The 27,031-nt window shown below is 42.2% G+C and overlaps 1 protein-coding gene across 5 annotated transcripts in view; it reads right to left on the minus strand.

The window, feature by feature from the left end:
* Positions 1–27,031, minus strand: part of LOC137431352 (receptor-type tyrosine-protein phosphatase N2) — a 261,049-nt gene that overhangs the window by 151,468 nt on the left and 82,550 nt on the right. For all 5 annotated transcript variants that reach the window (XR_010985252.2, XM_068122588.2, XM_068122587.2 and 2 more), the window contains exon 2: positions 10,601–10,648. Coding sequence is in view for 4 of the 5 variants with exons in the window: in XM_068122588.2 (XP_067978689.2) it covers positions 10,601–10,648 (48 nt within the window). In the remaining variant the exon portion in view is untranslated. The remainder of the gene's footprint in view (positions 1–10,600; positions 10,649–27,031) is intronic.

The raw sequence follows: 27,031 nt of genomic DNA on the forward strand, positions 1-27,031 counted from the left end.
GAGCCAGAAAAGTTATTGAAGCACTTTGGAGGGTTGCCGACCCTTTCTCAGCCTTTGATCAAGAATGCAGAATCCTACTTGGTCAAAGTACTGAAACCAAAAAGCGATGCGAAGAAATTTTCGAACTTGCGTGCGGAGATCTTCCATCATGTCAAAGGGAGTTCTCATCACAACCTGCCACCAACCAGCCAAGGTCTCCTGCCACATATGAAGCGTAGCTTTTTCAATGCCTACAATATCATGCATGCTTTGGAGCTTCATCAAGATTCGGAAAATGTGATCGCACTTAAGCCAGAGGATTGTGGTTATACGCATGACAAGGAACAGCTGATACCTGAGACAACGTGGAAAACTCTAGAATCACATTGGACAGTTGTCTGTTCATGCACTAAGTGTGCCAGGTCAACATGCCCCTGTAGGACCGCCATAGTCAAATGTGTAAATTTTTGTCATCGCAAAAAGGCTTCCCCTGATGCCTGCAAGAATCCTGTTGCTTGATAAAGAGTACATGTATTGAAGTTGCACGGGTGGTAAATGGTGGTAATTGACAGCACGCGCTTCCTTGTTATGACAGTTATATTGGGTTTGTGGACATGTTATGATTTTAATTCATGAATCCTTAAGCTATGTAAGTGTAATAGTTTTGCTTAAGCTGAATTTTGAGCGAAATTTAGTCAACATCATTGCCAGGAGGTGTTTGGCGGCCATTTTGAAATTATGCAAATTAGGTATATTCAAAAGGGGTTGATTATGGTTCCAATGAATAGCTTGCTATCAAAAACCCATACATAGACACCAAAATCAGCCGAATATCACACTTACTTCTAAAGTTAGACCAATTTAACCAATTTTGGTTTATACCGCTTTTTGGGGTAGGGGTAACCTTTGTTAACATTTGACCCCACTGTCACTATACAATATAATGAATCATAAATATGATGCATGGAATTATTAAAGGGCTTCATAAGGAAGCTTCTGACAAATTTTGGTTGCTTTATCTACATAATTGGGTGTATGAGAGGTGATCGGATTTTGAGCGCCTTTCAAACTGAAAGTGATTTTTGGAGAAAAAGAAGCTAAATGACGTGTTTTTTCCCCTAAAAAAGACAGTTTATAGTATTGAACCATGCTAAAAATGTGTTAGTTATGTCTAAACATGATAAATAAATGTTACATTTGAATCTAAAGCTGCCTACTCTTGAATTATTCCATGAAAACTGAATTTTGCTATTTCGGCTAATTGGCCTCAAGTCATAATCACGTATTGGGGTGTGCAGAAAAAACGTACTTGATCTGGGAGTGTTACCCAGATTTTTTCCAAGGGTCTCAACATATAGAACAGGAAAATCAAAAGTTTGGCCGTAGAAGAGAGATGTACACAAGCAACCCCCCAGAGCCAGGAGTACATGCGAAATTTGCATTTATGTTTATTTAAATTATACAATGGACTACAAAATGTAAATGTTTCATGATATTTGTTATATTATATCACCTTTATCTATCAATATTGTTGAAATGAAGATCAAATAGCTGTATGTTGAAATATGTTGAAAAAGTCAAAACTGTACATGGGGTGCACTTACTTTTTCACGTGAATGTATTTAACCTCTGGTATGTTTGGAGTCACTACAAAGGGATTAGTGTTACGATTAGATTTACTATAATAATAAGGCCCCTGTCACACATAGGTGGATATTTTGGCGACTACTGGCGACTGCCGGCGATCAAGATTTTTCGGCGACTACTGGCGATTTTGGGCGGTCAAATATGGTCAGGCGGCAGTATGGCGACTGCAGGCGGCCACATTGCGACTGCATTGCGACGAAGCACTGACCTCGCCCCGAGTGGGATGGCGACTGTTGAAGATCGACGACGACTGCATTGCGGATACACGGCGGCAGCCTGGCGAAAGTCTGGCGGCTAGATTACGACTGATGGCGGATCGCGGCGACTGCATTGGGCCCGGATGGCGGTTTACTCCGACGTCCGCAAGACTGCAATAAGACCGCCGGCGATTGGAGACGATTCACACATGATGATTGTGTGATCACACACAATCATTCACACATGATTCACACATCAAGAGACGATGTCTACACCGAACCTGCCACCAGCTGACGATGACGATGACTCTGGCAGTCAGGATTATTGACACATTAGTGATTACTTGTGGATATTTGTGCTATTTGATACTTGTGCTGTGAACATTGTGATTCATTATTGGATACTTGTGCTATGAACAAATTTGTATTTAATATGAACAAATAAATTTGTTTGTATTAAATATAAATTTCAAAAATCACCGTTTCGTCCTCGCTACAGGCACTCATCAGACGGCTAGAGCTACCGTTACAGTGTTTGTATTTTGCATTTTTTTTTTAACAGGCTGCCACCTTCTAGTGCATACAGTGGAGTGACACACTATCCCATGGAAGTATGAATTAAGTTTAAAATAATCATATTCAAAAAGGGTGTTGTAACACAACTAAACTTCCCCGGCCTTGTGACTGATTAATTAAGAGCCCTCGCGAAGTGGCTTAAGCACTCCAGCAAGCACTCCAACAAAATTGGTGATAAGGAACAGCTGTCTTGGCAAGCGATAGCAAGCTGATTGCTTCTGGTTGAAATGGCGAAGGAATTTTAAAATCAGATCGCAGATACAATGGAGTGACACCCTATCCCATGTAAGTATGAATTAAGTTAAAATTATTATTAGGTTAAATAAAAAAGCAACAACTCCAGAATGAGAAAAACAGCCTTGCTTAAATAAATGCATATAAACTTAGTTATAGCCGGCGAAGCAGGTGTTGTGAATGAACGCGTATTATGTTGAAAAGCCAGATTTTGCTGGATTCTTTGAGAATTTCGAAGCTTTGACGCACCAAATCGCTCCATGGAGGCCGCCATCTTGCGGATGCGGAAGTATGCATCAACAATTGCGAAAAAGTTCAATAGAGGCTTTGGCTTCGCCGGCTCATTGCGGCTTTGCGGTCATATTAAAAATCGCTAGAAATGGTAAATTTTGTCAGATTTCACTCCAGATTTGGACATTTATTTAGTCTACAGCATCCAATCCTCATATCTGAATCCAGATTTTGATGATATGCTTCAATTATGTAATGATAATCGATCGTGTTTTTAAGGTAACGTATGTTTGAGTAGGCCGAAACAAAATGGCAGCCTAAGAACCCAGTGAGTGGCAGTGGGCTGACCAAGATGGCAGGCCGCCATATTGGTAAGCCTTTTTCGGGTTTATTTCTTATTAGCAACTCGTTAATCAACCACTGGGTTTCATGGTTTTGGAGTTATGGAGGAGACAGACAGACGGATGGACAGACAGACACTGCCTTTTATTATTACAGATTTATGCATACATACATACTCCACATGGCCAAAAGTATGCGGACACCCCTTTTAACTAGAGGATTTGGCTGTTTCAGCCACACCCATTGCTGACAGGTATATATAATCAGGAACACAGCAATGCAATCTCCATAGACAAACATTGGCAGTAGAATGGGCCATACTGAAGAGCTCAGTGACTTTCAACGTGGCACTGTCATAGGATGCCACCTTTCCAACAAGTCAGTTCATCAAATTTCTGCCCTGCTAGAGCTGCCCCGGTCAACTGCAAGTGCTGTTATTGTGAAGTGGAAACGTCTAGGAGCAACAACAACTCAGCCGCGAAGTGGTCGGCCACACAAGCTCACAGAACGGGACTGCCGAGTGCTGAAGCACGTAGTGCGTAAAAATCGTCTGTCCTCGGTTGCAACACTCACAACCGATTTCCAAATTGCCTCTTAAGGAACGTCAGCACAAAACTGTTCGTCGGGAGCTTCATGAAATGGGTTTCCATGGCTGTGCAGCCGCACACAAGCTAAGATTACCATGCGCAATGCCAAGCGTTGGCTGGAGAAATGTTCCAACATGTAGTGGAATGCTTTCCCAGAAGAGTGGAGGCTGTTATAGTAGCAAAGGGGGGACCCTGTAGTGTATCTATATATATATATATATATATATATATATATATATATATATATATATATATATATATATATATATATATATATATATATATATATATATATGTATATGTATATATATATATATGTATGTATGTATGTATGTATATGTATATATATATATATATATATATATATATATATATATATATATATATATATATATATAAATAAATAAATATATTGTTACGGACCGCGGATAAGATGTTGATTTGCCGAGCGGATGGCGGCCGCGGCCCGAACTATTAACAATTACTAAGACCCGATTCCTTAAACGTGGGCCAAATCGTGCCACAGATATTCAATGGGGAAAAGACAAAGACGACGGATGTGAAGAAGAAGAAGAAGACAAAAAGGGTTTGAAATACGAATATGATTTATTTGCTATTTACAGGACCAAAATAACCAAGGAAGAAGGAAGGATAATAAAATAAAGACAGAAGGAATCAAGGAGACACAGTGAAAATGCTAGCTTATCTACACAGGCTTAACTTATACCCTGGACAGAACTAACAAAAGATGGACTCACACGAATGGGGAAATTGCAGGCAGGAATGGAAGGACTGGAAGGAGAGGAACGCTCCACTCGAACCGGAGCACGGTCAGCCCAGGAGTCAGCAGCCGCCGCCCTTCCTCGATCGGCACGTCCAGCAGCCGCCGTCAACGCCCTAGCTGCGGTCGTGCGGGCTGCCGCGATACGTGCACCCTGGCGGAGTCAAAGCTGCTGGTGGAGCCACAACTGCTGGTGGAGCCAAACTGCTGGTGGAGCCAAACTGCTGGTGGAGCCAAACTACTGGTGGGGCGCAACTCTTTCTTGGCACTTCGCACTTCGCACTTGTTCTTCTGCCGTATCTCTGACTCTCCTTTCAGCGATCCTTGGTGCAACTCTTTCTTGGCACTTCTCACTTAAACGCAACCACCTTCGACTCCTTCTCATCACTCCCTCAAAGGCTTCCGCGCGCGCTTTTTATAACCCCGCCGGCGATCAAGCCGCCGGCTTCCAGGACACGCCCATCGGTGAGCTCGCCTCGGCCCTGATTGGTCGGCACGGGCCCTCTGGCTCCACCCTTGATGACGATGGGCGGCACGCCCAGGATTCGGCAGCTCCTCCCCCTTCTTCTCCAAGCCTACCACGTGGCTAATGGAGTCGCGGTGAATGCAGTTGGCAATTGAGGCTTTATTAAATGAAAATGAAAGGGGATCTATTTATTTGAATTCGGTGCAATGGAGTGTCAATTAATGGAAGACAAATCCTTAGCCTAATACACAGAATAAGGAAATAACTACCAACAAGCAGGAAATCTATGATTGGCTAAACATGATTGTTTATGACCTAATTACGGGACGCCCTTTTGACCTTTATACACAACTGGAGGAAGGAGGGTCCACAATAAAACAATTTAAAAAACACAATCCTCATATCCACAACAATATATACAAGACATGGCCAAAAGTATGTGGGCACCCGAACATCAAACCCATGTGTGTACATCGAACATCTCATTCCAAAATCATGGTCATTAATATGGAGTTGGTCCCCCCCTTTGCTGCTATAACAGCCTCCACTCTTCTGGGAAAGCTTTCCACTAGATGTTGGAGCATTGCTGCGGGGATTTGCTTCCATTCAGCCACAAGAGCATTAGTGAAGTCGGGCGCTGATGTTGGGCGATTAGGCCTGGCTCACAGTCCGCATTCCAATTCATCCCAAAGGTGTTCGATGGGGTTGAGGTGAGGGCTCTGTGCAGGCCAGTCAAGTTCTTCCACACCGATCTCGACAAACCATTTTTGTATGGACCTCGCTTTGTGCACAGGGGCATTGCATGCTGAAACAGGAAAGGACTTCGTGCAACATCCTTTGGTATCGTAATTTAATAGCTTGAAATGATTCCATGAAAAGTATGGAAAACTACGTACATTCCTTTGTAAAAGAATAGGACAGGATCCGACGGTTTGGCGGGACTATGACTGCCAATCATCCCGGTGGGGGCGGTGCCGTTAGCCCGCTGGGATCAGCAGAAATACAATGCCTCAAGAAATCCCTTATTAGCTCACCTGGAATGAAGTTCAGGGGATCTTATGTGATGGCGCGTCGGCAGTCTGTTCGTCAGTCTGTTCGTCAGTCCGTCCGTAAACACATGCAACTTCTTCTCCGAAACCGCTGAAGGAATTGTGACCAAACTTGGCACAAATGATATTTTTTTAATGTTGTGACTAAAGTTTGTTCACGGCATTAAAAACTAGAACAATGCGACTGTGTTGCCAATATGCCTCCGTAATAGTCCCACAACGGGTAGATGCCCTCGTTCACTGTCCTAAAAATAAAAAAAGTTTGATTTAAATGCCTTCAGCTGTTTTCAAGTATCACATTTTCACCAGCCATGACAGGTATCACATCGAAGAATACTTGACAATGTGTCAATTTTCATATATTTCCAATCATCGATTTCCGAGAAATATGTTTTTCCTTATTTCCTTTTAATCCAAGATGGTTGCCATACCACGTGGCCCATGACGTCACAAATTATCATAAAAACATTCTGCATGGGTGTCACTCCGACCCTGAAAGTTTCGTCTAAATAGGACATATGGTTGCTGAGAAAAACGAGGTTTAGCCCGTACTGACGGATGGACGGACGGACAACCGAAAACATAATGCTTCCGTCGACTTTGTCGGCGGAGGCATAAAAATCGGGATCGAAGGGGGTTTACCAGGGGTCAAAGTGGATCCAGGTTTGAGCTCCCAAAATATGAATTTGCTTTTTCCCTCTGAAACTGCACACAGTATTTCGATGAAACTTGACCAAAACCTCCATCACCCATGATGTACTGAAGTTTGTTCACGCGGCTAAGAAAATCGAAGTCGATGGGGGCTCAAAGTGGGTCCATGTTTTGCCCCCTTCCCCCAATAGGTATTTGCAGTCTTCTCTGAAACTACACACACAATTTCAATGAAACATTGTCACAACCTTCACCACCATGGCTGTATCAAAATTTGTTCACGGAATGAAAAAAATCTGCCCCTTTGGGCGTCTACGGGGCAAGGGGGGGGGGGACGGGGGGGGGGGAGGAGGGGGCGGGTGGCATCCCAAAATAGGTATTTGCTTTCTTAGAAACGACACACGCACAAATTTGACTAACCTTGACCACAACCTTAATCACCCGTACTGTACGAAAGTTTGTTCACGGTATTAAGAAAAATCTGCCCCTTTGAGTGTCTAGGCCCTAGGGGGTTGGGGGAGAGGGGGGTGGCATCCCAAAATAGGTATTTGCTTTCTTCTCAGAAACTACACACACAATTTCGATGAAACTTGATCATAACCAATGTATGTTCAACGCATGAGAAAAATTAGGGACTGAGGAGGTATTCGCGGGAGGGGGAGTTGGGGGGGGGGGGGGGTGGGGTGGGTAGCTTTCCCTCTCCCCCCCCCCCCCCCCGCTACGCCAAAAAGTATGGAAACAACATAGGGATGATCACAAGAAATGATCATATGAAACCATTCTGCATCTTTCTTTGAATAATGGCTGTTCCTAGAAATGTCACTGTTTGTCTGTATCTGTGTGTATTTCCGTGTGTGCCTGTTTATGTGTGTGTTTGTGTGTATGTCCATGTGTGTGCGTGTGTGTGTGCGTGTGTGTGTATGTGTGTTTGTATGTGTGTGTGTGTATCTGTGTGCATGTGTGTGCATGTGTGTGTGAGTGTGTTCGATATAATTTTTCTTTTCTAGGGACAACCATCATTCAAATTTCCTGAAATTTGCTGCACCACATTATATTCACACTGGAGGGGTCAATATATGGTTGAACCCCAAAAAAATTGATACAAAAGGTTTTTCAATGGATTCTGTTACCATTGGGCATGCTTAATAACATACTACAAATCTAGTAACATCTGACTTCCGGAAAGGGGTCATTTTCAAGATGGCGTCCAAGATGGCCGCCGGGAGCTTAAAATGGCCATATCTCAATTATTATTCAACCTAGAAAGGTGGTTTTGGTGTCTAACCCTAGGTTTTAGGGCCCAAGGAATCCAATTGGATCAATAAAATTACCATCAGTTAATTATTTATTGACAAGTCCAAGATGGCATCCCAAGGTGACATCCTGATCCACTAAAATGGCTCTGTCAAATAGTAGTCAACCTAGAGAGATATTTTCAGTGTGTATACCTCGGTTTACGGCACCCAGGAAATCATCAAAATTACTTAAAAAGTAATCAGGTAATCCAGTAAGCCAGGTTTACCAGCCCATTAGGCATTTGTTGTCTTATACAGTTAGTCGCTATTCATCGTCATCCTCCGACTCACCAGCTAATGAACCAAGTGTGTGTTTCAGATTGGAGATAAGAGTGCAATGTGTCTACACCACTACCAGAGACTGATCGGGATGATAAGTGATGAACTGAGAGAAAGGTATTGCACTGTGGTCAATGCACCTGGAGATGCTGACGTAGATATAGTAAAGGCTGCAGTGGAGGCATCTCTTCTACACACCACTACACTGATTGGAGAAGATACTGATCTCCTTGTTTTACTCCTTTACTATGCGCAGGGAGACAGTAAGAGCCTTTATTTCAGATCAGACAAGTCCAAAGCTGATGGCAGTTTTAAAATGTATGACATCAACCATCTAAAAGAAATCCTCGGACATGACATGTGTTCTCAGTTGATATTCATCCATGCCATGACTGGTTGTGACACGACTTCTCGGATTTTTGGTGTTGGCAAAAAGCCTGCTTTCCAGAAGCTTGTAAAAGGAGACCCTGTCCTTCGGTCTTGTGCCACCACATTCACCATCCCAAACCAGACCACAGAGGTGATCGATGACCTTGGATGCCGAGTAATGGCTATCCTCTTTGGTGGCAAGTGCAAAGATTCCCTTGCAACAATGCGATATAACACCTTCAGCAAGAAGGTTGTCTCTGCTTCGTCTTTTGTAACACCCGAACGTCTGCCCCCAACTGAATCTGCTACCAAACTTCACTGTCGTAGAGCGTACTACCAGATCATGGTGTGGATGGAAAAAGAAGAGGGTATGGATGCCATGAAATGGGGGTGGAGCCTGCAGGATAATCAGTTTGTCCCACTTATGTCAAGAATGAACGCTGCTCCAGACAGTCTCTTGAAGGTCATTCATTGTAACTGCTCCACTGCCTGTAAGACACTCCGCTGCTCTTGTAGACGATATGGACTACCATGTACTACTGCCTGTGGACCGTGCCAACTTGAAGAATGTGACAATCCACATAACAAGTTTCTTCCAGAGGAGTCGGAGGATGACGATGAATAGCGACTAACTGTATAAGACAACAAATGCCTAATGGGCTGGTAAACCTGGCTTACTGGATTACCTGATTACTTTGTGCTTATTTAAGTAATTTTGATGATTTTCTGGGTGCCTTAAACCGAGGTATACACACTGAAAAAATCTCTCTAGGTTGACTACTATTCGACAGAGCCATTTTAGTGGATCAGGATGTCACCTTGGGATGCCATCTTGGACTTGTCAATAAATAATTAACTGATGGTAATTTTATTGATTCAATTGGATTCCTTGGGCCCTAAAACCTAGGGTTAGACACCAAAACCACCTTTCTAGGTTGAATAATAATTGAGATATGGCCATTTTAAGCTCCCGGCGGCCATCTTGGACGCCATCTTGAAAATGACCCCTTTCCGGAAGTCAGATGTTACTAGATTTTTAGTGTGTTATTTAGCATGCCCAATGGTACCAGAATCCATTGAAAAACCTTTTGTATCAATTTTTTGGGGGTTACGTGAGTTTTTTTCGTATATTGACCCCTCTACACATCGAAGGTTAACATCACAATAAAATATTTTATTTCTTCATCAAATTCATGTAAAAACATAAAATAATGACGCTTTGGCTGATCAAGCATTGTATGTTAGGTGCACTCATCGGTGGGGAGGGCGGAGCTTAGCTTGAGCCTTGTGCACCTGTCTCTGAAGGTGATTCTCCGCCAGGAATATAATCAATTGCATTTACATATTTATATTCCGGATGCAGAATGGAAATTAATATGCATAGTGTCCACAATCTCCACGGGCCAAAACTGAGTGAAAGGAGGGGAGAGGTCGCATGCTCCTGTATGGCCTTTCCCAAAGAAATGAGGATCAAATCTGGCGCATCATTGCATTGTTACAATCCCGAATTAAATGTTGCTGCAGCTGTAAACAATATTGATGATATATTAATGAGGTCTGAATAACCCGATCCAAAACGGGAACCAACTTGTCTATGTATGTATGTATGTATGTATGTATGTATGTATGTATGTATGTATGTATGTATTATATGTATTTATTGGGCACATACATACATACATACATACATACATACATACATACATATATACATACATACATACATACATACATACATACAAACATACATACATACATACAAACATACATACACAAGTAAACTGCTAAAAAGATTAGCTCGAGGAGGCTCCAGCTTGAAAAAGCTATCTACAATGCACGTACATATGGAAAAAAAAGTAAAGTCTCCAGAAAGTTTTGGGTTTTGTTCATAGGAGTGAAAATTTTCTCTGAACTTACCATCAATGCAAATCTGTGGGGGTCTGCATCGCCGGTCCCTCAGACAGCCTGAGAAAAACAGACAAATTAAAGTAAACCTGCTGTTATTTCACTTGCCTTGCATCACCACAAATAAAAGTTAATGCTACGAACAAACAAAATCATGCAAACAATACGAAGAAAACATGGCCGTGACCTAACAAAGGAAGCAAAAAAAATAAATTACATATATATATATATACAATGGGATCCAGACATTCGCGGCAGATACATTCTTGAAGAATGCCGTGAATGACGAGTTCACACATGTCGGGTCATCTTCTATCTATAATTCCAGTAATCTCTGTGTGTGTGTGTGTCTGTGTGTGTGTGTGTGTGTGTGTGTGTTTGTCTGTGACCGCTGTTTCTCGACAACCACGGGTCCGATATACTTGAAACTTGCCAGGTATATTGCTGGGGACCTGAGGATGTGCCTTTTCAAGGTTTCATATTAATCGGAGAAGTAGTTACCGAGCTATGGCGATTTAGCCGTTCGCCGTTCGCTTTGGCTTTGCGAATGGACCAAACCATTCATGTAAATAGAGGGGGGGGGGGGGGTTCTGTGGTCGTTCGCTTTGGCTTTGCGAATGGACCAAACCATTTCATGTAAATAGAGGGGGGGGGGTTCTGTGGTCGTTACTGCCACGCGGTTTGGAATGTTTTTCCGAACGGGCACCCACGTACGGGCACGTCCTAGTCTATCTATAATTCCAGTAATCTCTGTGTGTCTGTGACCGCTGTTTCTCGACAACCACGGGTCCGATATACTTGAAACTTGCCAGATATATTGCTGGGGACCTGAGGATGTGCCTTTTCAAGGTTTCATATTAATCGGAGAAGTAGTTACCGAGCTATGTCCAAAAAACGATTCAACCAATCAGAGAGCAGCGAGCTATCACGTGTGCCGAACGTGGCGAACAGACTCTGCCTCGGACGGCACATTTGAGAGCGTATTCATTTATTTCCCGTTGGCAAACTATGTTGGCGCTATGTTGGCGTTAAACTATGTTTTAAAACTAATTAAAACTAATTTGCGATTCTTTCGCTTTCCTGCGCGTTTGTGCACGCTATGGCGATTTCTTTACCAAACTCCGCAAGCCGTTCGCTTTGGACCAAACCATTTCATGTAAATAGAGGGGGGGGATTGTCACCGTACTCGCAAGCCGTTCGCTTTGGACCAAACCATTTCATGTAAATAGAGGGGGGGGGGGGGGGATTGTCACCGTACTCGCAAGCCGTTCGCTTTGGACCAAACCATTTCATGTAAATAGAGGGGGGGGGGATTGTCACCGTACTCGCAAGCCGTTCGCTTTGGCTTTGCGAATGGACCAAACCATTTCATGTAAATAGAGGGGGGGGGATATAATTTTAGATATATATATAGTACGGGCATGCCCTAGTTGTTTCAATGGAGAAAAGGAGATAGGCTCCGTGCGGTTCGTGATTCATAAGGGAAAATTTCAAAATGTTATGAACACGAATGCACATTGCACATGATGATTACAGTTTCATTTAAAATGCTTACATATAAATAAAACAAACAAGAACAGATACATTCAATGTACACCGCCCCCATGCCAAATAAATAAATAACATCCAGTGCGAGGCATTGCCGGGGCACCTTTGGCACCCGGCGATATCGCCGTGCAGCACATAGAGATGGTATTGGGAGGTAGAGGTGTACAATAATTGATTGATTGATTGCATAATTAAAATCAATAAATAGCAATCATAAAATAATTTCTTTGTAAATAAATTAATCCTCCAAAGATGCAAATAAATAAGTAAATAAAATAAATTAAATAAATTAAAAATAATAAATTAAATTAATAGCAAATTAATTAATCAATTGGCTAAAAGCATACCGCAACCACCAGTGTTTCATCCGAAGATGCAACTTTTTAAAATTAATGAAATAAGTCATTAATCGAAAATAATTAATAATTAATTGATTATTGACTAATCAATAAATAATTAATCAATTAATTAATTAATTAATCAAAAATATCCTTTAAAGCCAAATCACTTGGTCACTGTCATGTCCAAATATAAGCTTCCTAGCTCAAAGGATGGCTGAGATATTGCCCAGATCAGAAAGAAAAAAAAAAATAACTTAATTAATCAATTATATATTAATTAAATCGATAATCAATCAAGCAATCAATCAATTAATTGATAAATCAAAAACAAAAAATACAGTTTTGCCAAAGCACTCGCCCACTATTGTGCCGAAATTTCAGCTTCCTAGCTCAAAGGATGGCTGAGATATCGCCTGAACAAACAAGAGTGAAAACTGAGTACTCCCTTTCAGCACGCGTCATCGCCGGGCCCCTTTCAGTGCCCGGCGATGACATCATGCAGCGCCTGTGGATGGAATAGGAAAGGAGCGGTGTACAATAACAACAGCAAGTTCTGTTTCCAGTTCTTATTTAATATACGGCGTATATTTTGATATGATGATGATGATGACGATAATGATGGTGATGATAGTTATAATCCATAGACGCCTTTGAAGAGGATGCAGGTGTGGGTGCTGATGGGTCATGCACCGAAAGGGATGGAGGTGAGGGTGCTGAAGGGGACGCAGGTGAGGGTGCTGATTGTGTTGAGGTGGAGTGGCCGTAGTGAAAAAATTGGGAATTGACAGCTGCTTTTTTGCATGCTGCAAGTTTCAGTGTAGCTCCTTGTATGGGAGCAAAACATCATCCAACCTCTTGAACTGGAGGTACCACTCCATCACTGGGTTTGCATCTTGCAACTTGTCAGCGACTGCCCTCATATCGTGCAGCAACTGAGCCTGAAACTTGACGGTGTGGCTTGGCATCACCACGTCCTCCTCTTCACTGCCCTCCTCCTCATCCTCGCCTACTCGGAAACCTTGATGATGGTCTCCAACTTTTCTCAGTCAGCTCCACCCCATCCGAGGAGATGAGTTCCTCCAATTCCTCAGGCTCCTTATTGTCGAAGCCTTCCCCTCCAAACTCCCATGCCCACACGACAATTTTCCGCCTTGCTTCCATAGTGTCGGGCAAACCTCTGAAGTTGTTGACTGCCTGTGGCAATAGGTTTTTGCAGCAAGCGTTGATGATGGAGGTTTTCACTTCGTCCAGAGAGACTGATGGTAGTGATGCAGTATGCTATGTTAAAGTCCTTCCAACATTTACTGACAGTGAGTTCGTCGGGATATATCAATCAATCAATCCAAGATGCGATGGAAGGTGCTGCAGGTGTAATATGTTTTGAACGTCGAAATTACTCCTTGGTCGAGTGGTTGGATCAGGGAAGATCAGGTGGTGGTGTTTGGTGGCACTAAGATGACCACAACATTGGGATGGGCCACAATCAGCTCCTCGGGGGTGGTCAGGAATGTTGTCCATCAGCAGGAGGACCCTAAAGGAGAGGTTCTTTACTACCAGGTACAGTACCTGCAGAAAATATTCACACCCATTGACTTTTCTTTTCACATTTTGTTGATACAGCTTGAATTTGAAATGGAATTTTTTCTGTCAAAGTGGAATTTCTTTTTTAGAATTTTTTTTTGTTATAAAATAATTAAAAATGAAAAGCTGAAATTTCTGAGTCAATAAGTATTCAACCCCTTTGTTATGACACTTCAACTTGAGGTCAGGTGCATCCAATTTCCTTAGATCATCATTGAATTGTCCATACAACATGATTGGAGTCCACCTATGGCTAAGTCAATGATTTGACATGATTTAGAAAGAAAGAAAGAAAGACCCAAAAAGACCCTGAAGACTGTTAAACACCCAAAAGATCCCAAAGACCTAAAATACTCCAAAGACCCAAATTAGCCCAAAGCCCCTTAAATACCCTGAAGACCCAAAATACCCCAAAGACCCTTAAAGACCCCAAGGACCCAAATGACCCAGAGGACTTAAAAGACCGACAAGTCCCTGAAAACCCAAAATACCCCAAAGACACCAAGGCACTTAAATATCCAAAATACCACAAAAACCCAAATAACCCTGAAGACCCAAAATTCCCCAAAGACCGAAAAGATCGAAAAGACCCAGAAGACCGAAAAGACCCCGAAGACCTAAAATACCCCATAGACCCTTAAAGACCCCAAAGACCCAAACAATACAAAAGACTGAGAAGATCCCAGAGCCCCTTAAAGACCCTGTGGACCCAGTGGACCCCAAATTACCCCTAAGACACAAAATACCCCGAAGACCCTTAAATATCCAAAGATCCAGATTGAGGACCCAAAAGACTCGAATGACCCAAAAGACACCGATAAACCAGAAGACCCAAAAGACACAAAAGACGCTGAAGACACTGAAGACCCAAAAGACCCCAAGGACCAAAATGACCCAGAGGACACAAAAGACCCCAATGACACAAAAGACCCAAGGATTCCGAAGACCCAAAAGATGAGTAATTATGTCTCTTACGTTGGAATTGTAGACAGTGGCTTGCAAACTGGGCCTCAAGGTTGGTGTACAGAAGCGGTATTTTTAAAATCACAATAAATAGTGAAACAGGGAGGAAATAAGGAGGTGAAATTTGCTGCACATGATGTGCAATGTGCGCAGAGTAAAATAAGTGTTAACTCACTGTAGATCTCAAGCTCCACTTTGAGGACCTCCAATGTTACCTCCCTCCCCCAGGTGACCAATAGGACGGTTCAAGCTAGGCTCGTTCCCTCGATGGCCACCTAAAGGAAGCCCCCGGAAGAAAGCCTCAATCTCAACTCTCCATTACTGTCCACCCTCCACCCTCAATATTTTAACCTCAGGGTCGGAGAGATCTGCCTCGGGAGCCACATCAGATGACAAGTCATGTGATGCAGTCCCCGAACCAGTGCCCTCCCTCTCTTCAAGCTTACGTCAGCTGGTGGCTGGTTGTACATGACGTACATGGGGGCGTGTCATCTTAGGTTTGTTTGTAGTATTTGCAAGGAGTCGTCCAACCAACTCCTTGTTGGCCGCATTCTTTCTATTGCTCTTGATGGCCTCAAGTGAAGAACCCGGAAGTTCGCTAGACTCAAGGGAGCCCGCTATAGCCTGGTTGATGAATTTACAATCCCCGTGGATCATCTTGACTCTTCCTAGGCCGTGAAATTCATTTCCTCTGCGTCCCACCAAGCCTTCAACCAATTTGGGAGATGCTGCTCGTGGAACACGGCAGGATGTTTTGCACGACGATGCACCCCAAGACTGATATTGCTCTTGAACTCTTTTCTGCACTCCACACGCTTGTGCACCAAACACCTTTGATCCCCTGATGGCTCTGGTGTGATACCCTCTTGAGTAACCATGGAGGCGGTACCCAGATTTTCCCTACTCATAACTCTGAAAAGAATTCTAGATGGTATGAGGAGGAAAGGCGGGTACTACCTAGATTCCCTAATATACCCAACCACAACTTATCAGGTCAGGTAAGGGAACATGCGCCACAGCAGCGCGTTGCCGCATCCACTTTCCAACGGTACTCCAGGGGACTCCTGTCTGGCCATCCCCCAGGCTGATGCCTGGCCCATCCCTATCTCCTTGAGATGCCGATAATCCTGCTGCAACCACGAGGCACGTGGTCGGCACATTGGCTTGGTTTTTGCTCTGATATGCATTGTCAGCTGTGAGACCTTATATAGACAGGTGTGTGCCTTTCCAAATCATGTCCAATCAATTGAATTTACCACAGGTGGACTCCAATCAAGGTGTCTAAACATCTCAACGATGGTCAAGAGAAATTGGAGGCACCTGAGCTAAATTTCAAGTGTCATAGCAAAGGGTCTGAATACTTATGTCAATGTGATATTTGTTTTTTTTTTAAAATAAATTTGCAAAACTTTCTAAAATGCTGTCTTCTCATTGTCATTATGGGGCATTGAGTGTAGATTGATGAGGGAAAAAATGAATTTAAACGATGTCAGCATAAGGCTGCAACATAACAAAATGTGAAAAAAGTGAAGGGGTCTGAATACTTTTTGAATGCACTGTACTATCAACTAGCCGAAACCCGTGGAACATCCACGGAAGGGAGGATGTGGTGTATGGATAGAGTGTACCATTATGGATGGCATAGGGGAGCGCTCATGGGATCTTCTTCTTCCGTTAAGTTCCAATTTTTTCTCTTTAAGTTAAGTCCAATCAGTCCTCTCTGCTCGAAATTCTCAGGCCATGCCTTCCCGCTCTCATACTTTTATTTCCGTTCGGTGTAGAAAGAGATTGACATATCGTTCGTCTGTTTTCAGCTCGTTATCTTTAAGCTTCCTTACGTCTCGCCACCTGCTACACCTCTCTGAGTTACGAGGATTTATGCAACGCACCCCGAGTATCGCAACGTCACTCCATTTAACTTTATTAAAATGACGATAAAGACGTTTCCTTATATATCCCAATTTAAAATGTTCAAGGGAATAAAAAGACCATTTGGTTCACACCACCCATGTTCACACCACTCGACTGTCCAATCAGCGGACGGCTTGCTTCGCCTTCGCCCAGCAGACGCCAATATGATGGCGTGGTAAGATGGCGTCGTATCGGCAGTTAATCGGATGCTTTTGGGCCCCAACGTCGGCTAATTCAGATTTTTCGAGTATGCCTGTACGTGATAAACAAAGAGCGCGGTTCGTAGATTGTAAATCCATTAGTGCCATGGGCATCGGGTCACTGGGTGCGGCATAAAAGGGATAACAAAGTCGAGTCCTTACGCTATTATTATATAGATAAAGACTATCAATGTAGGATATCTAATAAATAAAGATGATATAAGCACCCCTGACACTAGGCCCAGACTTCAGACTTTGGCATGCTCACGTGGCTGTACCGTCAATAATTGTTCCAACCCATCATTTTTGACGGGCTTTATACTAGTATATATTATAAAACAGGAGTGTCTGTCCATCTGCCCATCTCTCGTGAAACTGGTCCCTCAGTATTGGGGTGAGCTTCTGTGAATGCTTTGGGGTCCCAGCAGATGTCGTAAGGTAGGTAGGGGCTTTCATAAATTCCTCAATATAATTATGATTTTGAAATTTGATCGATATTTGAGCTGCTCCAGATCCGGAAGTGAACAAGATAATGATTCGCTGATTTGATAATATCTCAATACAATGGTGATTTAACATTGTATTTTGCTATCTTAATGCTATAGTATTAATTTGTGATTGGAATGATGCTGTTTGGAATGAAAATATAGAGAGAGTGATTTTAAAGCAAAATGAGGAAATGACGTGAGGCTAACATGTGACATTGACGGATACACCATTTGCAATTTCGCTATTGACTGGGCATAGAAATTTACATTCTGACTGGGTTAATTTTCTTGTCCATGTCCTGCACAAACCTGCTGTCAATGCCTGACGTTTGACTGACGGTGGCACAAGAATGTGGAATTTATTGGTTCATGGTTTAGCATTCGCCATTTCCGCATTGTTTGTTTGCTTTTGGCTTCCCACCCGTGCATAGCACGAGACTTCTTAGTTAAACGGTTAAAATCATTGTTCTAAGGCAGTGATTCATAACCTTTTTAAAGGGGCCGAACCCTAACGAAACCCACCGAACACTCGCGGAACCCCTCAAATTTGAAAAAAAAATTAAGAAGAATTGCATCTTAATGCGTTTTCTGTTCTTCTTTTCGGGAGGCGATCTGGGAAATGCGTGGTTTTGTTTTGGCAAGGGCCACCCTCAAATCATTTTCGCATGCAAGCCTGCTCCTTTTCTTTGTTTTAATGGCCACCAGTTTCGAAAACGCATGCTCGCAGAGATACGTTGTAACGAACGGCGTGAGGATCTCAAGGGCAATTTTAGCGATGTGAGGATACCCTTCCATTTGGCGGTACCAAAACGTTGAGAGCGTTGTTGTGCCGAAGAGTTGTTGTTGAGTCTGGCTCTGCTGAAGTTCGATGAGGTCGTCGAGGTATTGGTCGTTGACATCTGCCGTTGCAACGTCGAAAGTAAACGGCTGCTGCACCGTGCACCCATGCTGGGTATTGCTCTTGGTCGGGGAAGTAGCCGTCGAATGACTTTCCCAGCTCATCCAAGTGCGTGGAAATCGCTTGCTTCAGCTCCCCCGGTACAGCAGTGCCTCCAACTTCACTCATCTTCGATCCCGCTCATGCACTCGTCCAGTAGCGAAAAGTTTGCGAAGTTGTCGTTCTCTGTTCACCGCCTCCACAACAGTAACTTCTTTCGGAAAGCGCTCAGCTTTTCTTCAGATTCGATGACATTCACTCCACCACCCTGCATCTGGCAATTGAGATGATTGAGTGCGTCGAAGATGTCAGCCAAGTACGCCAAGGCGAGGATGAACTCTGACTCTTGGAAGTGCGTTGCATGGCAATGCTGGTGTTCTCGCAAAAACAGGGCTAATTCTACACGCAAGGCAAAAACACGGCTCACTACCTTCCCTCGTGATAACCATCGAACGTTATACTGGTAGAGAAGGACTTCGAATTCATAGCCGATTTTATTGCACAGCTCTTTGAAGATGCGATGATTCAGAGCATGGCTTCGCACGTAATTCACAGTTTCAATGACGATTTTCAGAACATTGGCCAGTTTTGGAGGCAGGGTTTTTGATGCCAGCACGTGTTTGTGCAGGATGCAGTGAGTGACGATGATGCGTGGTGCATCGGCCTTCACCAGCACTCCAAAACCGGAGTTGCATCCCAGCATGGCTGGAGCTCCGTCCGAGCAAACTGCAGACACCATGTTCCACGAGAGGCCGTTGCTTCTGAAGAAGTCGTCCCCCAGCTTCTTCACATCAGCTGCCTTCGTCGTTGTTGTGAGAGGCTTGCAGAACAGAAAGTCTTCCTTGATCCCGTCTCCTTTTGACATAACGCACAAATAAGATGAGCTGGCTCAAATTCGAAACGTCGGTGGTCTCGTCGAGTTGAAGGCTGAATTTCGTCGGGCTCGCGACTAAATCTGCAACTATCTGGGCGAGGATGTCGTCGCTCATGTCGTCGATTCTGCATCTGATGGTGTCATTTGAGAGTGGAACGAGAGACAACTTGTTTTCAGCAGCTTTTCCCAGCATGATGTTGGCCATCTTCAACACGGCCGGTTTGATGAGTGTCTCGCCAACGGTGTGCGGTTTGCCCTGCTTTGCGATCAGGTACGCAACTTCATACAACGCGTTGAGGATCGGTTTGTCAATTGGAACGAAGCCGAGAGTGGGCAAGGTAGCACTTGCGTCGAATCGGACTCTCTTCAATTTGAATTCATCCAGCGTTGCGTCTTTGTACTGCCCCTCGCTGTGTAGTTTTTTTTGAAGTGTTCCCATAGTTTTGCTGGTGCTAGGCTGGAGTTGCTCAACTTGACATTGCAAAGCATGCATTGAGGACGCTGACTTCCGTCCTGTTCCGTCAAACACGTGAACCCGTTCCACACGTAATCCTCCGACCACTTCCTTTTTTTGCTCGACATACTGCAAAAAAAAAAAGAAGTAACAAACTGATCTTAATTGAGTTCGGGCAAATAATTATATGACAAAAATTTAAAAAGGAACATGCTTAAATATAATCAGTACCCCTCTGAAAACTGAGAAATTTTAACGAAGAAAACACAACTTATAGTTACGATGACGGGATTTATTATCTACTCAACTCTATGTCACCTCAAATCCCATTATAATATTACATAGAAAACTGCGAATTGTTAGTTTTGAATTGCGACCAAAGGAGTTATATCACCTCCACCTAATTTTCTGAGTAATTCAATCATATTTTATAATCACCATCCACTTTTGACTTTAATATAACTCTGAACCCGCCCTGCATATCCACAAACATTTCCAACTTACTTTTCAATTAATCAGTAACTCCAAAGTAAGGCGCGGCCAATGACGCATGGCACACGGCAAGCTAATCGAGGCTATTCACTGGAATTTCCGAACACCTGCAAAGTCCAAAATCCAGTAAGTAAGTAAGCAAGTAAGCACCATCAACAGAATAATTAGCAAGTTGCTCATTGATTCAACTTACTACAGTCAGTGTGAAACAACTTATCTTAAACACAGACCAGAGAAACCATGAATGGGATGGGAATACAATTACAAATAACATTTCCATTTGTTCGTAACATACATAGCAAAATAATAATAATATTAATAATAAGCGTAATTACACATAGATTCAAAATTGATACAAAACTAAAAACAAACAAAAAAACAAATTGCAATGCGTTTCGGAGGACCTCCGCCGAACCCCTGAGACTGGCTCACTGAACCCCTGGGGTTCAGTCGAACCCAGGTTAAGAACCATGGTTCTAAGGAGAAAGATTTCAGTTGCAATTATTTTGAAATATAGTAGGAAATTACTATTTCTGTTCATATTGATGATTGGTTTTCTGTCACTCCATGCACTTAATGATCAAGCATTTATTGTGGACAGTCATATAAATAACAGTGATGTTTTTTTGATGTTCCAGTGATGGATAAAAAAGAAAAATCCCAGTTATTTTACTGCCATATTGCTACGAAATGGTCTGGAATGTTGGACTCCCACACTCTCTCTGGAACAAACTCCCTCACTCTCTTCAATCCCACTCCTCCCTCCAGTTCTTTAAGACAGCTGTTCACCACCATCTCTTATCTTCCCCCATCCAAAACCTTGATCTTTTCTACCCCCATTAGTCAACCCCAAATCCACCTCCTTCAAATTCAGTTTTCTTTCCTGAAAGTTCCTGTAGTGCCCATCTTGTTTGTCCCGTGTACCCCACCTCAGCCCACTCCCTTCCACAGATTTCCCGATGTCCCTGCTGTTCTCTACTGTTGTACTTCCCTCTCTCTCCCCCTCTTGTCTCCCGCTCCCTATATCATATATATTATATGTGTTAGCTCGTATACAAGCCTCTACTAAGTACACAAAAAGTCTGTCTGTCTGACCACCATACATTCGGTCGTTACTTATCCAATATTAACCATACTTAACAGGAGGATTAAGGGTCACATGATGGAGGTTGTAGCGACTTCAGTTGATGTCCTTCCCAATGGGGTTTTCTGCCTTTGGTGAAATCTGTGTTAAGGTGTATATTCGTGTTAAGTTAGATTAATCGTGGCATTTTTCCAAGGCCACTTGTAATAACAAAAGTAATAATAACACAGATGATAACTTCATAATAATAATGTTATTACAAAGCAATATTAACACTAAAAATATCCCTCCTCCTCAAAGGGCTTTTCCTTGAACAAACAATGTGTTAATCGTCAATAAATAGTTATTGTGGAGTTTCGTGGAGCAAGCCTACCAGAAGTAATAAAATATCATAAACTACAAACACGTATGATTACCTTTTGAAACAGTTGCTATTGCTGGTTAACACTAAACTGAAAGGGAGGAAATCCAGGGTGTTTGCCAAGCTGCAAGTGCTTGCCAAGCCAGCCGTTCCTTATCAACAGTTTCAAATGAAGTGCTTGCTTGAATGCTTAAGCCACTTGATGAGTGCTCCACAAGAAACGTTGTAACTGAACACACCGCTGACATTCTTGAGGCCCGAACCTAGATCCACTGTAATCTATTTACCCCAGATAGGATAATAACATGACATGATAACAGTGCTGCTGCTCCCGTACTAGTAAAATAAAAAAACAAGATATATTCTTATATGCTTTAAAGCTGATTTAAATGAGATGTAGAAGGACGATGCATGAAAATGTGAGTTGTCCATTAAAAGCACATTACGCCAGTGTCTCGTCTGCCAGTACTCGTCATTGGTGGACATTAAATATCCTTCAGTGAATTTCACAAAGAGTAGGATAATTATTAATTAATAATATATTATAATATTAATAATTATTGTAATCAAATATTACATAATGTAATATTTGCATTGCTAACTCCAAATAATAAGAGCATAACATTACTCAAAGAAAATGCACCATAAAGGACGAGTTGAGTTGAGCATACCACATCCTTTGTTTTCATTACTTTATGAGTGGTTCTATAGATTCGAAAAATGACAAAAAACAACAACTCAGTTATGGAGTGCAAATGATATTGTGGAAAGGTTGCCATAACGACAAATGATTAAACCAACAAATACAATGGAATAAAAACATTTTCAGTGAGTAACAAAAGCTGATAACGCGCTCTCATCTTCTCTAGTCTGAATCATCGCTATTGCATTGAGTTTCCACGTCATTTGTACTGGAAACAGCATAAAACTGCAAGCATGGTTGCGTTATATTTATAACTAGAACGGCACTTGGTACCTCCTCTGGTCGAAAATTCCATAGAAACCAATAGACTCGTAGGACATTTTGTATGGGTCTCGATTGAAAATCACGGTTTCTATTGATTTCTTCAGGAACCAGTAGAGTTTCCAGTAGAAACCGAACCAGATTTGGTTAAAACCGATAGAAACCATTAGATGAACCTGGTATTAAATGAACATTAGATGAACCATTAGATAAACCTCGTTTCGCGAGAGATGGCCAGATGGGCAGACACTCCTGTTTTATAATATATAAGCCACTATAAACCACAAGGAACCTTTAAGTTCATCTAGTCCTGTAGAAACCATTAGAGGTCTGAAAACCCATAGACCAACCAAAATACTTTAATTATTTTTTGTTATAAACAAACGCAAAAGACATAGTTCCATATAGAATCAAGGGAGGAGCAAAGCACCCCTCCCTTAATATGGGATCGTTTCTCTGTATACAACTTTAACATGGGGACTGAAAATTAGTTTCTCGGCTTCGACTGGACGAAATCTGCTGCAAATTTCAGAAGTAAATGCTTTGTACGTCGAAGCAATATGTTCCAAATTTCAGCAGCGTCCGTTTCCGCATTCTTGAGTTTTATTAAGAAAACTCGAATTGACGTTGGTGTTTGTCAGTCTGTCCATCCATCCACCCAAAATGTATTGGTGCTCATATCTCAAAGGCTATACATTGAAACTAGCTGAAACTTGGAATATACATTGGCCAATACATCTAATTAATGGCTTTCAAAACAAATTCCACTTGAGTGCCATAGTTTTTGCTTTAAAATGAAATATATATATATATATACACACTTTATACCTATTTAAAATATTATTCCAAAAAAACGAATGTGCTGGCCCAATGGCTTAATGGATAAGGCATCAGACTCCCAAGCTGAGGATTGTGGGTTTGAATCCCATGTGGGCTAAATAATTTTTTCACTTACTTTTTGCAAGTCTTTTACAATATATTATCTTGAATAAAGTTCTGCACGATGAACAAATGCATTTTGTTCGTATTTAAAATGTATCTTGGGAAAAATTCCAGAGGCATAGAAAAGGCCCCTTTATATGGTATTTGCCATGTGGCAAACTATAAAAAAGAAGGAACATTATGTCGCTTGTAGAAAATGGCAAACAATAGAAAATAAGTGACATTCAAAAAAATCTCGTGTGCATGCTGGACTACCCTTTTGTTTTTAGGAGGAACGAAGTAATGCTCCAGAAAAGGTCATATAAGGGGCGCCAATTTGATTCATACAGCCGCATGAAGAAGTAAATGTATTTTATTTTCCAGATGTAGGGCGCGCCTTTATATGAACTTTTCCAGAGCATTACTTGGTTCCTCCTAAGAACACAAGGGCAGTCCAGCATGCACATGACATTTTTTGAATGTCACTTATTAGCTCAGATAGCTCAGATGGCAGAGCATTGGTATGGTTCAGCAGAGTACCTGTGTTCATATTCCTTGTCTGGGCTTGTATTTGTCCCACATATTTCGATCCATTATTTACAACCCTGTTCTATCTATCTTGATAATACTATCTTGTTGGATCAAATATATTGGTATTCTATTGGTGTCCTATTGGTCAATATCCCATTGACCTACTCGTTTTTTTTTTATAGGTATTTTCTTCTGTTCCAGTATTTCACTTTCCTTACTGAAACCAGTAGATCCTACTGGTCCAATTTCCAATGTGATTTTTATGGGATTTGGCCTATTGGATTTCTGTGGGATTTTTGACCTGGGTCCACCGGCTGAGCAGTTTACGTTTTGTATTCCACTGATAGGCCGGATCTGGATTCGGATCTGAACCTATATATCTCATCGGCTTGTTTTTGTCACCGAACCAACTCATCCACCTAATTCGTCATACCTCATCTACAACCTTTTGAAATATCATGCTATATATTGCTTTTAGCCCTTGCTATCAAAGGTGAAGAATCACTTGAAAAATTCTAGCATCCGGTTCTAGGTCCAGATATTCACCAAAATCGAATTGATTCGTCCTTGTCACACACCCAACCTGTCCACCTAGTTTGGGCCGTACATAAATTTTTGAGATATCCTGGTCACAGATAAACAAACAGACAAGCCAGACAGACCGACAGATAAGACAGAGAGGCAAGTGGTGAAAACATAATCTCCATCCAATTAAACATGTAAGTTGTGGTAATAATTTTCACTCCTATGAACGAACGTACATGCATGATAATTTAGGCCCTGGGTAAACCCAATAGTACATGCTAATTTAGGCCGTGGGTAAACCCAAAAGTACATGATAATTTAGGACCTGGGTAAACCCAATAGTACATGATAATTTAGGCCCTGGGTAAAAGAAATAGTATAATTATGATAATTTAGGCCGTGGGTAAACCCAATCGTACATGATAAGTTAGGCCCTGGGTAAATCCAATAGTACATGATAAGTTAGGCCCTGGGTAAACCCAATAGTACATGATAATTTAAGCCATGGGTAAATCCAATTGTACATGATAATTTAAGCCATGGGTAAATCCAATAGTACATGATAAGTTAGGCCCTGGGTAAACCCAATAGTACATGATAATTTAAGCCATGGGTAAACCCAATAGTACATGATAAGTTAGGCCCTGGGTAAACCCAATAGTTCATGATAATTTAAGCCATGGGTAAATCCAATAGTACATAATAAGTTTGGCCCTGGGTAAACCCAATAGTACATTAAAAGTTAGGCCCTGGGTAAACACAATAGCACATGATAAGTTAGGCCCTGGGTAAACCCAATAGTACATGATAATTTAGGCCCTGGCTAAACCCAATATTACATGATAATTTAGGCCCTGGGTAAACCCAATAGTACATGATAATTTAGGTCCTGGGTAGAGATCAGTGCCTATTACATCAGTTTGAATGCATCCAAGCCCATCAAATATTGGAAGCTAAGCAGAGTAAAGCTTGATTAGCAGGCATACCTGGATGGGAGACCTCCATGGAAGAGGCTAAGGGATGACAGAAGAGTTCAGTTGGTAGCATGCTCCCCTATGAGCTCTCTCATCATATATTAGTTCCCCTTTTGAGCCAAATGCGACTAAAACTGTTGCCCTGGTGCATTTTGGCAGGGAATGTGACATCTCAGAGCATACTGTTCCCCAGATGCGGGAAACGCAAAGACAGCTGGCATCCCATCTGCATTTAGGCTCTCGATGTTAAATCATGAAAAGGTGTTTCTCGAAAAGGGAAAGCCATCATGTGTTGGTGCCAGGAGCTAAGTTCCCTACCTAGGAATGGAAAGAATATGTGACATTAATATAAAAGGATGTGTATGTGAAGCGACATCAAGATAATGGTAAAACTGGGTGTAGTAAATAGAGGATAAATAAACCAAGATATATTAAGCGAATGGGTGTGGATATGGTAAGGGTACAATGGGTATAATATCTTTTACATGTTCCAATGAGTAAAACCTTGGGATTATAACAAAAAAAAATAGCACTGATGCTGAAGGCAGGAGCAATATTGTGCATGAATAGAACAACACAACAACATGCATTTTAAAGGCCATTTTCCCTACTAGAGCGGGGGTTAGCCTTGCGGTCCCCATGACAATCTTCTCCATTTTGCCCTATTTTCTGCATCTCTCCTTGTTAACCCCCTTGCCCGCATTTCTTCTTCCACCATCTTTAGCCAAGTCTTTCTCGGTCTTCCCCGTCCTCTACTTCCTTCTACATTCATTTCCATCACTCTTCTCAACCAGTCACTTTCATCCTTCCTCAACGCATGACCAAACCATCTCAATCTGTTCCTCTTCACAGAATCAATCACAGGCTCTATTCCCATCATCTTTCGCAATTCATCATTTGTCTTCCTCTCTCTCAACGATACTCCGCACATCCATCGAACCATTCGCATTTCCAGCCTTTCCAACCCTCGTTGCTGCTCTACGTTCATTACCCATGTCTCGCTCCCATAAATCATAACACTTCTCACACATGCAGCATACATCTTTCCCTTCAGCTTCAACGACACTCCCCTCCTCATGAGCACGCCACTCAGTTCCCGAAACTTCTTCCATGCACATCTCACTCCAGCAACCGTTGCCGAGTCTGATCCACCTTCTCCATTCAGCATGTCTCCGAGGTAGCAAAATGTTTTCACACCTTCCAGCTTCATGCCGTCTCCAAGATCCAACTCAACATTTCCTCCATCTGCAGCTCCCTCTGTGCACACCTTACATTTGAATGTAGCTGCCACACT

The sequence above is a fragment of the Myxine glutinosa genome, chromosome 7 (assembly GCF_964187855.1).
Source record: "Myxine glutinosa chromosome 7, kmMyxGlut1.1, whole genome shotgun sequence".
Taxonomy (NCBI): Eukaryota; Metazoa; Chordata; class Myxini; order Myxiniformes; family Myxinidae; genus Myxine; species Myxine glutinosa.